The sequence below is a fragment of the Pleurodeles waltl genome, chromosome 5 (assembly GCF_031143425.1).
Source record: "Pleurodeles waltl isolate 20211129_DDA chromosome 5, aPleWal1.hap1.20221129, whole genome shotgun sequence".
In the NCBI taxonomy this organism is placed as follows: Eukaryota; Metazoa; Chordata; class Amphibia; order Caudata; family Salamandridae; genus Pleurodeles; species Pleurodeles waltl.
In genome coordinates, this window is record NC_090444.1 from 1,314,787,762 (window position 1) to 1,314,799,927 (window position 12,166).

Below are 12,166 nucleotides of genomic sequence, written 5' to 3' on the forward strand. Positions count from 1 at the left end.
GGGTCGGGGTGGAAGAGGAAGGTCTTCCCCTTCCATCCCCGGCTTGGGGGGGGGGGGAGGGGGGTGCACGGGGGCGCGCTAGCGCTCCCCCAAGTTCCCCTGTGCCATGGACGAGATGATCTCATCCAAGGCACAGGGGAACTGTAGCCTTGGACGAGATCATCTCGTCCAAGGCACAGAACAGGTTAAACTTTATTTTCGAGGAGCTGCCGGGCCCTAGACAATCTAAAAAAAAAATAAAAAAAAATAAAAAAACACTTGCTCTAAACAAAAATCTTTTTTGGCCTCAGAAAACACATTTTCCAATAGCAGTCAATGATAGTGGAGAGCCCACCTTTGTGAGGATATGCCCTTTGTGAAAGAGTAGAATGCTGTCACTCACAGTGATTTTAGCCAATATCCGACTGAAGTCCAATAATGTATGCTGAGGTGGAGGAAGAAAAATGTGAATGACACAACAACAGATTAATGGATGTATAGGATATACGTAGATATTTTATATAATTTGTAGTAAAATGAAACGGTATGGCTAACCCCAGACCTAAAAATGCTTAATTATTTAAAAAATGGGGAAGTGAGAATTTCTAAACTGCTAGACTGCATTAATTCTTTGGTTTCAGTTACTAAAACCTTTGTACAGCTTTCTAAAATAGTTCACACATTTCTCCTCATCACTGCTAACATTCTGTCTAGCAAATGGTAAATTGATGTCTTTCTCCCTTTTTGCTTCCTTTTATTTTTACTCATGTTAATACAACAAATTGAGCAGCAATCAAGGAGTGAAGTCTGCAAAAATATAACAAGAAAAATTACACCAAAATGATTAAAACTTCAGGTCAAAAAGCATCAGGAAAAAGTAAGGAACAAATTAGAAGTAACTGTTTGTGGTTGATAAGGACACAGACACGATTTCAGGCCAACCATAAAGGAGCATAGGTCAGATGCACCAAGTGGGTTGTCCCAGTCACAACGGATTATACCTCCTAACTTACTCTCTGAAATAGAAACTGAAATCCTCCAACAGGGCCAGGTTGAAGGCTGCATCCAGTGAAGTTCTCTCAAATTTATATAGCCATTGGGCGACATCCTGCTGAAGCCATTGGATTTGGCAGGAAAAGCTTGTGAGTAAAATTCAAATTTCACAGCTGCCAACATCCTCTTGTTGACTGGACACTTTTCATGCCATCGCTCAACCAAGTTTGTACCATTGTACTTGAGGCCTAACTTAGACTTAGACAGATTACTTTGTGGAAAAAATGACACATATCTCATCTGCCACAGGATATAATGCCTTTGTAATAAGGCAGAAAGGATATCTGCCAAGTTTGAGATGGAATAACCCATCCACTAAGTTCTAAATCAGGCTCCTAGTCTCTTTTTTGGAGCTCAAAATCCTCCAGTGGGGCACTTCTGAAGCTGTATCCAACAAAGTCCTCTCACATTTGCACACCTTTACTACAAGGGCCCTCTGAAGCTCTGGAGGTCTTCGAAAATCCTTCTAAGTGTCAATTTTAAATGTTTTCTGAAGCGGTTCCTCTTGGTCTCTGCTTAAGGGTCACAGGATCTCAAGGACAGCACTTAGGGGCCAGGACCCACTCCAGCAGAGGCACCATGATTGTCCAACCCATGCCAAGTTGTCAATCTTCAATAGGTCACTTCAGGAAAAAGACCTCTTGCAGCTTGGTGTGTCCCTGTTGTCACAAAGGAGACCAGGCAGATTAGCAACTGACACTTGGTCCACTTTTCAGTCTTGGAGGCTTTGTTGCCGCAATCCTGGTTGGGCAGTATAGTCCGCTATGCTCCCATTTCACAATCAGTACGTCCCCACTTTCTGGACCTGTGGAAGAACTTAAGAGGATTTGATCTGCTGTCTGTGACCTGTGTGGAGACCTGAGGGACTGGACTTGTTCATACGTCTGTCCAAGACTGACAGGGTTTTGAATGCTTCCATATCACAGCGACCCCTGTTCTCGGCAATAGAGCTCAAGGAGGTCTGACTATAATTGTTTCCATCGCCGCAAACCTTAGAATTATTCCTGTTCATTTTAACATACTGGGATCCAGATTCTTTGGGTGGTAGCTACTAGTGAGTTTCACTTTTTTAGTTCATTTTGACAACTCAGTTGGGGATCCCAGGTGTCAGACTGGGGTTCTTTTTCAAGTACTATCAACCCTTGAAGCCAGATACCTTAGCCTACTCAAGTGTATTAAAATATTATCCTGGGTGGAGATTTTAATGCTAAGTTGGGCTCTAATCAAATCATCAGTAACCCCTTTTCAGAGGGAGAAGTCCAGTTTTCCTCTTCATCTTTTGACTATAGGGAGAGAAAGCTATGGAAGGCTCTGGGACATGCAGGGCTATACAATTTGGTCCCCGCTGGGCCCGATTTGCCATCTCATAATTTCACTTTTGTGGGCACGGGGAGGGGTCCATTATTGATTTTATGTTTGCTTCCTGGTCCTTAACAGGTATTATCAGCCAAGGTTCAGTCCTTCAGGTGTGTTACAGTGACCATAACTCTATTGCTGATAGGCTGGCACTCCCTATTAGTAATAGTCCTAATGTGGTGCCGGGCCTCAGGGACCTGTCCTCTCAGGATAAGGGTTTGATGACAAAATGGTGTAGTCTTCTGATTCCAAGATTGACCACTATAGTGATTAAGGGCCCTATTTATGAGTTTGGTGGTCTGAGGACCGCCAAACCCGCGGTGGCAGTCGGCCCTCTGCACTCCTGGCGGTCCGACCACCAGATTACAACCCTGGAGGTTGGACCGCTGGAGGACTGCAGCCGCTACCAGGATCACGGATCCCAGCGAGATGGCAATGGTCAGGCTTCTAACCACTGAACTCAGCGCCACCTGGCTGATTACAACCCCACTTTCCTCCAGTCTTTTCATGGTCGGGACCTCGCCAGGGAAAGGCTGGTAGAAAGCCAGTGCCAGGCTTTTTGCCAGTGCCATGGGTTGCAGGAGCACCATTGCCAAGCACCGTCATCGTCTGCTTTGCAGACAGTGCGCATTCCAAGGGTCCTAGACAGTCCCCCAGTGCAATGGCACTGGACTAAGCTCCATGTGGAGCCGAGTCCCATACCACCGCACAGTTTCTACTGGGCTGCAAGGTTTCTGGCGGTCAGCCCAGTGGAAAACTTGAAATGGGTCTAACCGGTGGTCTCCTCATCGCGAGTTTGGTGGTCAGGTTTTCCGACCACCAGACACGGAATCAGACCCTAAGTCTAACTTCGCCATAATCTTTGAACCTTTACTCTCCATCGACCCACTGACCTCACCAGTGTGTGACAAGCCTTTAGCAACTTAAGTACCTCAGTCAATGTCATCATGAGGGAAATGGGTGGAGGGCGGAGACCTACATATATGGGTTGGTTTCATAGGGCCTGTAGAGTGGCAAACAGGCAGCTCTGGAAGGTTCTAAATTCAAACCCTTGTAACCAGGTGGACATTGCAGCAGCAAGGAGGGGATACAAGAAGGCTATTTGGGAAAGGAAATTTGCCTTAAACGAAGCAACTAATATCCACTTGTAAATTGGGGGTCTCTAGGGGTTTCTGACATATTGTCAACAGGAAGCCTTTTGCAGTTGCGCCTGATGACATGACAACACTGGCTCCTCTCTCTCCTGAGCGATGCTGACCCATTTTTGGACAGTATATGGGCTAAGAGATGCTGGGCTAAGTGAGGCTGGGCCAGGGATTAATGAAGTGGAGTATCAATCTTTCCCCATTGACATCAGTTTTGATGTGTCAGAAGCAGGGATGTGGAATTCCTATTGAGGTCCGGGTCATATTGTTTGGGGTCAAGGGCAAGACGTTTTCATGTTTACTTTGTCCTTGGGATAAGTAGGCAAAGCACCTGCAGCACAAACCCTTTGGCTGCCAGTTTACAGAGAATGGAACTGTCTGCAGTTGAAGCTGGATAAGAATGTACTGACTCATTTAAGATTCTGCGTGGGGTCAGACAAGGCTGCGTACTGGCTCCTATCCTTTTCCATTTATATATTTACAGACTTAAACATCATCGGATCGCAAATGGCAAGGACCTGCCTAAAGTTAAGGCTGCTTTTGTAACCTCACTGTTGTATGTGGACAACGCAGTTTTGTTGTCTTGCACTGCTAATGGCCTTAAAGCGCTTGTCAATTCATTTGTCAATTTTATGGATGAGCTGGAGTTAGATACAACTACCTCGAAAACTCATTACATGGTGTGTAGGAAGCAGAACTCTAAAACTAGATCCATAACCAGCAAGGGTATGGCTATAAGCAAGGTGACATCCTTCTCCTATTTAGGAGTTACAAATGACCAGTGTGGCAACTGGCAACCCTGTCTCTCAAATCAATGCACCCGCTTTAGCCAGATGTGTTGTGCTTTGTTTAAATTTGCGCTTACCCTCGGCAGCAAACCGGTCCAGCCACTATTGCAGATGTATAAAATGAAATGTCTTCCTGTGCTGATGTACGAAACTGCCATCTGAGGGGTCAGCAACTGCAGAGCCATGCAACTTGAGGAGAACCGCTTCTGTAGAAGATTGCTGGGTGTGGGTCCCTCCAGCTCAACATTCTTTGTTTAAGAAGAACAGGGTTTGGATTTTGTTGAGGACCATGTGAAACTAGCCTCTTTGCTATTATGGATCTCGGTGTGGAGTGGGGATTTCACGGCCCTGAACAAGGATATTATAGAAGACTGCCTTGGGTGCGCATCTGGCCTTATGATCGCTTGACTAAAGTATATCCATTCTGTCACCCAGTCCTTAGGTTGTCCTGATCTGTTTAACAATCCAGAGTGTATCATCAAAAGGGACAGAAAGATAATTAAGGAGTCTTTCTTGTCTCAAGCAAGGGAGGCAAGGGAAAATTATGCATTTGGGAAACCTGCTACCAGTCCTGTCCTGTCATTGAAAACAGTGGCTGGCCTGGAAACCTATCTTAGTTATGTTAGGCATCCTTGGGACAGATCCCTTTTAACTGTGTTTCAGATGGGCTCAATTAGCACTCACATATGTCTTCCTCCAGGTCTGTATGATCCCAATATTTTGTTGGCATGCTCTTGAGATGGCTGTTCACCGTAGACTCTGGAGCATTTTGTCCTCTTCTGAAGCCATTATGACCTTCTACGACATAGGTTTTTGTTGCCAGTCCTGAAGGATAGGGGGTTTCAGCAGTTTAGGACAGCTTTTCTGTTCTTAAAACCCTTAAACTCTGAGGCGGTGGTGTTGGCTGTTCTTTCCTTTTTGAAGGGTGTGTGGGCCTGAAACAAGGGTATGAATTCATAATAACACAGGGCAATGTTCTTATTTATGAACTGTGCGATCACAGGGTTATTTATTTATTTATTGCAACCTGCTGGGACTTTTAAACGTGTTTTAATATGTGCTTGGTTTTAATGTGTTTTTTCTCTTTTATGATTATTATTTTTATAATCGAATAAAGATTGCAATCAATCAATCAATCATGTGTTCTGGTTAGCTGAGAGCACCGCTTTTGTAAGATTCATTAGCCAGTGGGTGGATTGACTCCTTGCCACTCCTAAATCAAAGAGAATAACAGTATCCAAGGAGAAAGATTTCCACTTTGCAGCAAATCCTGTTTTGCCTTACAATCTGTCCCACAGTGCACCATTCTGGGTTAAGTTAAATCCAAAACGCCAGAAACATTCTGACCTTGGATGTGGCTGGTATTCAGCCAAGAGTGTGTCTAATGAACTAAGCTCCCCCTCCTCCTCAACCACACCAAACTGACTGGTAACAAACTGGCAACACGGTGCCTTGGGATTAAAAGGCTTCCCATCACCAGGTCCCTTTAAAGTTAAATACATTCCTGACCCCAAGAGATCCTGCCAAAATGCCTAAGCCAATGCCACTGCCTCTGGAGAGATTTTCGCACCTTGATAAGGGAAAACACACTGGCACGCTAATGCCAAATAACTAACTGGAGCTTTAGGCAGGCAAAGTTCAACTTTGTAAATTCTACTTTTCCTCTATAGTATCAAAATCCAAGTACACGCTTTAATTGTATTTTAATAAATATTAAAACAGTGGGTGAATCACTTATGTAGATTGTCCAAGACCAGAGTAGGCAAATATTACATTTTAATTGTAGTTTAGTTTTCTTCACAGGATCAGCTACTGCCTTATACAGTGAAAATAGCTCTTCAGGGCTACTCACTGTAGAAAAATGACAAAACTACATTCTTGCATTTACCACTTCCAAATGCTAGGCACCTTACCCTGTGGTATAGAAGGCTGACTTAGGGTTCACCTATTTAATATTTAAAAGTAGGGGTCTTTCCTGTCTAAGCGGGTTATTTTAACAGGTTTGCATGCAGATTTAAAAGCAGCAGCCATCAGGCTACATGTGCAGGTCTTAAGCCAAGTTTCTCCTTGTCAGTATGCCGGGTGGCATTATATGTACTGCAATCCATAGGTGACTTTAAAGTTTACATGCCACTGATGTAGTTCCCTGAAACCACATAATATAGTCTTATTAGAGAGTTACATACGCAAACTGGGGACTAGCCAATTTCACCTTGTTTTAGGGGCCAGAACACATACACTGGGGACTGGCCAATAGTACCCCAGTGTGCAGAGTTAAAAAATACAGCAAAGCTTGGCAGCAAAAAACGGAGAGCGACCGTACAAAAAGGGTAATTTCCTAACATTCTCTGTTTGCATTGGGCTTCAACTTGATAAACTCACAAAATATCATGTACCTGGGTTCATGACCTTCCTGTAGCTTATCTGACAGCAACAGGGACTATCTAAATTCACACAATTCACACAATGTTACAATATCGATCTTCAGACATTCAGGTCCAAATGTAATAACACTGTGCACCGATTTGCATCACAAAAATGATGCAATCTAACAAGTGAGGCCAAGTAGATCTATGCACTACTTTGTGCTATTTTGCATCAAGGGGTATACCATGGATGTTAAATGAGCATTCCCATGCAACCATACAAGGATTTTAATACAAAGCCCCTTCTGCTAGAAAATGGTAAGCAGGCTTGACACCAAAAATGTAGGTCTCCTCCAGGCAGGTATTACACTGGGGAAAAGGTTTTTTCATTGAACTAATCCAACCTTGCATGTACTGCATAGCACACATTTGAAATATTTTATATCATAACTAGAAATGGAATTGTATTCTGAAACAGCACCTTTAAGTTTAAAACCTATGAAAGACAACATAGACACACCTTTGCACTATGGTGCAGGGGTATGTTTGTGGAGCAAGGGTGTCTATAGTGCCCCAGAGCAAGGGGAGAGAGGAAACATCGCCATATTTTTGTTCTACTAAAATGTAACAATGTTCTGCTCTCTCCCTTTGATGGAATTCAGCACAGCAACTTCAGTTGCAGGGCTGCGTTGCATCAAATGCAGCCCTAACATGTGCCATGCATCAGGGGTTAGACTAGCACATTTTAGTGCCGGTGTCAGAATCACCACACTAAAATGCTTGGTCACACAAGATTAGAGCTCCTCCTACACTGTGAAATCAGAGGCACTACATTTACTTGAACCTTAATTTACCTAAATCAACCCAGGCTTGGCCGCTACTGGTGCTCTGCTGCCAGGCAATTTTATGCAGCCATCAATGCCTGTGACTCACACATTGCTGTGGTCACACTCACACAAACTTGAACTAGTTGATACTTCGGTTATGTTTCTCTTGGCCCAGCCAGCTGTGAGCAGAGCTGTTGAAAAAGAAAACAATTGCTGAGCTCACGCCCAGCCTCTCCGGCCACCTGAATCCTGCGAGCAGACGTGTCTCCAGGAAACAAACAGCAAGCACTCCGGATCCATCATGTAGTTCAAACTGTATTTCCACGCTGGGGTGCACATGTTTTCACTTCTGCCCAGCACCTGAGCCTGCCCGTTCCCCTTCAGGCATAGAGGAGTTGTAGCACTTTGCGACCCCATAGTAGCAGAGTAGCCATGGTGCAGGATCTTGGATGTTATTGTGGCTAGCGTGTACCCTCTCCTATTTGGCTAGACTCTGGGCTCTGTCAATTTTCAGATTCCTCATTGGTGGCTTGGTGACATCAGATGGTAAGAAAAGTGATTTATAGTTAGCTTGGTAACAGGCATGGGAAAGTCAATCAGACTTTAGTCAGTAAAACTAAATCAAAGGTAGCAAATGTGCCTGGCACCGTCCTGTTAACTGCTATGGGACGGACAAGCCCGTACAGGAGTACCGTATCAGAATTCAGTTCCAGAGATTTAATTTACTTCCGGTTCACATGGTTAGGCAAAGAAGCACCGCCAGTGGTATTTAGTTACAGGTTCCAGCAGGGCAGTCACTGAAGCCCTTGGAAGAAGAATGAGCCTTGCAAATCTGTTGAGTGCACCCCGATGACAGATTGGAATGGATAACAGTGGAGTTGGACGAGAGCACCTCTTTAACATGGCTCTCAGTCGGTCCTGGCCCTCATTAAACCAGACAACAACATGATGACGGTCTGTCATTGACACAGCCAGCTGCTTTTATGTTGTGCTGACACCTTAGTGGCAGAATGGCCCTGTGCACACACCAATCAGAAGATACACCCCAGCCTCAGTACAGCACCAGCAGCAGTAAAAATGAGCCCTGCAGCACTGGGAAGAGATGACATTCTGGGGACCAAAATAATGTACAGGTTTGTAAAAATTAAGCATGTTCCAAAGAGCATGTTAGAAAATGGGCTACTGGTTGAGAGGAGGGAGTGAAACACTAGTCAGGCAGCAACCACAATACTTGTCAGGGTGAAGTAACAAGCAAACCCCAAATTAACCTATGCTCAACCTTGTGGTAGCTTGGCACAGAGCAGTCATGCTTAACTGAAAGGCAATTTGTAAAGTATTTATGCAGCACTTAGTAATAGAGTGAGAATGCAACAGAAGAGAAATCCCACACCAAGTTAGGGAAATAGAGTAGGTTGTAATAAATAAATCATGACCAAGATAAACAAAAATCCAATTCGTAGAACCAGGGATATGTAAATTTAAAGAGTTCACTGAAAAGGGCACCAAAAAGCACACAGTCAGCTCTGGATATCTGGTTATGTCGGACTGGTACAGAGTCATAAGTTTAGGCTGACTGGCTACAGAGACCCAGTTAGGCCCGATGAACAAGAGTACCTTAAATCCTGGTTTCGAGAAGCAGAGTACCATGTTGAGAATGCAATGTGAGGTAAGGACGAGGAGATGTAATCGAACAGCGGCAGGTTCGGGGGGGCTACAAAGTGCTGCTCAACATTCCCAAGTTCCACTTGGGCTCTCAAGCCCTAGCCAGCTACCCTGGTTACCTACTACCAAGAGCGTTGAGTTCAAGGCACTCTGCATTGCTTTTAAGGCACTGTGGCCATGCGCCAGAATTTCTGAAAGGCAAATGTTTTTGGTACCGTCCTTCTAGATTTCTATTGTCCTTATCCGCGTGTAATATAATTGTTCCCAAGATCACGAGAGCTCACTGGGGACGTAAAAGCTTCATTTACTGTACTGCCAGGAAGTGGCACTCACTCCCTTTTTAATTAAAAGATCATGCAGATCCCTGAGGTTTTAGGAAAGTCCTGAAAACTTGGATTTTTCATCAATAACTCCTCTCTGCCAGTGCTAGAACTCCATCCCCACTATATCCTTTGGCTTGTTCTCTATAGCAGTAAGCGCCTAGCCGCCCTCGGGCAGTAATTGTTCTATATAAAAAATATTTTTTATTTAATTTCAGCAAAACAGGAGGGTTGAAGGCAAAATGTTAGTGGAGAACCACGATAAGTATGCCTGGTATAACGGGGCAGCACTGTGCATTTGTTTGGAGGTATATTTTTCCTCCTTTGTTTCTCCAAATAATTATTTCTAAATAACATTCTTAGCCCAGCTCAGTTACATTCTTGGTTTTGTGGCACCGGCTTAAAATGATGTTTGGCTAATTCTGCAGGCATCAATAACGTTAACATATTTTATTTTTTGTAAGGCAAAAAGAATATAAGTGGAAGCTACTGTCAAAGGAATCTCTGACTGCATTGCGATCTTTGGGTTAGGAGAAAGCCTGGGTACAAGTAGTAGTTATGGAAAAAACAAGCACTGGCAAAGCAAATAGGTTTCACCTACGCAAAATTTATTAGCTTTGCCATTTTTTTGTCCACTGCCTTAGCGGCAAGATACATATTCAAGTACCCATGAAACATGCTTTGGAGCATCACCATCACACCTGCTTAGCAAGTGCAACCAGTCTCAACCAGTCTCACCCGTAAGCATTGCTCTGGTGTAATAATCCTCCAGGTCCTGTGTTCCAGACACCACTCCCTCACCCAGAAAGCCCCTAAAGAAATAACAGCCTCCTTTTAAGATTCTTTTTTAATTTGCAAAAGACTTTGCAAGCACAGTGCAAGCTCTGTGCAGGTGAAACCTAAAAAGCAGGTGCGGCCCATCCTTTAGGGCGGAGGGGACACGCCCCCCCACCTTTTGCCCCTCATGAAGAGTGTCTGTCAGGCTGAACAAAGGTCAGCCTGACAGACACTCTTAATGTTCAGGTCAGGCAGCCAGGAGCAGACGTGTTATTTGCGCAGACTCCTGGCTGCCTGAGCTGAACTTTGCTGGGCTGAGGAGGTCACAGCTCCTCTGGGTGTGACCTCCTCGGCTCAGCAAAGGTGTCTAGAGGCCCTCCCCTGGGTGATGAGGAAAGCGTCACCCATTGACTTCGCCCTGGGCGCTTCAGGTTTAAGCCCTGAAGCACCCAGGGCGAGTGTCAATCAGTGACACTTCGTCACAGAGTGGGGTGGGGTCAGCAGTCTCACTGTGTGTGTGATGTTTTAAAATGAATGTTTGGTGCGTGTGTGCATGTTTAACTGTTATGAGTGTTGTTAATGGATGTGCGTGTGTGTGTGAAAGAATGAGTGTGTGTGTATGTGTGTGATGTTTTAAAATGAATGCTTGGTGCGTGCGTGCATGTTTAAATGTTATGAGTGTTGTTAATGGATGTGCGTGTGTGCGTGTGAAAGAATGAGTTTGTGTGAACTTTTAAAATGAATGTTTGGTGCGTGCGTGCATGTTTGAATGTTATGAGTGTTGTTAATGGATGCGCATGCGTGTGTGTGAAAGAATGAGTGTGTGTGTGTGTGTATGTGTGTGTGCTTCCCGCCTGCCCCCCTCCCTCCTAAAGCTGCCTGCAGCCACTGCTAAAAGTCAACCATTTAGTTGAAGTGCGTGAGCTCGTGTTTCCTATCTCTGAGTTGTTACTGCAACGTCATGATTGTTATTGTGATTCTGATAATTAAGACACACCAGATCACCCACCCACCACTCGTTTTCTAACATGTGCTATATTTAAAACACTCAGTTTTCTGTTTTTTCTTCATTTTACACAAAAATACAGAAGGGTAATAACGCATTTTCATTTTCATGTTGGTACCTATTTTTCAAACAGAAAAAATAGAAAGAATGTATTTTTTTGAGTGACTCCCCATGTAAGCAATCTTGATTTCAAAGGCCAAAATATAAGGATGCTTATATTTTCTTAAGAGTATTAAACCACATGTGGCTGTTTAGAATGCTAAACCCCGACCTGCATTCCATTATAGGTGCACCTTAATCTGTTTAATTAATGCGAAATCATAGAAGTTTGGCTGGAATTTTTTTCTTTTTTTCTTGACCCAACGAAATGTGGATAAACATAAACCGTCAAATTTAAAGAAAAAATGCCATGGAATAAACTCATGCTTTTTATCATCGTGGTTGGCCAGGTATTACTGCCTTCATCCTTCACCATATACTCCTCCTTTATATGTTCTACAATATAGGTTCTAACTATTTTTGACGAAAAACACATTGTATTGTGACTCGTTTGGACTAGTTGTGTATCTCGCACCCTCAAGTAAGTGGCAAGCACAGGAACCGATGAAAAGCAAGGACCGGAGGCAAGCCCCTTTAAAGATTTATATTGAATACAATAGATTTCACAAGCACAGTGCAAGCGCTGTGCAGGCGAAACCTAACAATAGCTGTCTTACATTTACGATAAAGTGTCACTCAAACTATCATGCAAAAGGCATTGAAATATTACTCATGAATACCTTGGAAACCTGTCGCATGTAAGCAAACTGAAAACGTGGTAGTTAAAATGTAAGTACGTCTGGCCCGCAGGGTTTTAGTCATCTCCCTTCCCTCCTCTCACGATCTTA

At 43.9% G+C, this 12,166-nt stretch overlaps 1 protein-coding gene across 3 annotated transcripts in view; it reads right to left on the reverse strand.

Moving 5' to 3' along the window:
- Positions 1-12,166, reverse strand: part of CFAP206 (cilia and flagella associated protein 206) — a 357,566-nt gene that overhangs the window by 249,538 nt on the left and 95,862 nt on the right. Inside the window, exon 1 of one of the 3 annotated variants that reach the window (XM_069235560.1) lies at positions 12,059-12,118. The exons of the other annotated variants lie outside the window; for them this stretch is intronic. Coding sequence (XP_069091661.1) covers positions 12,059-12,076 — 18 coding nt within the window. The 5' untranslated portion in view covers positions 12,077-12,118. Of the gene's footprint in view, positions 1-12,058; positions 12,119-12,166 lie in introns of those variants that run through there. 3 annotated transcript variants of the gene reach the window in all.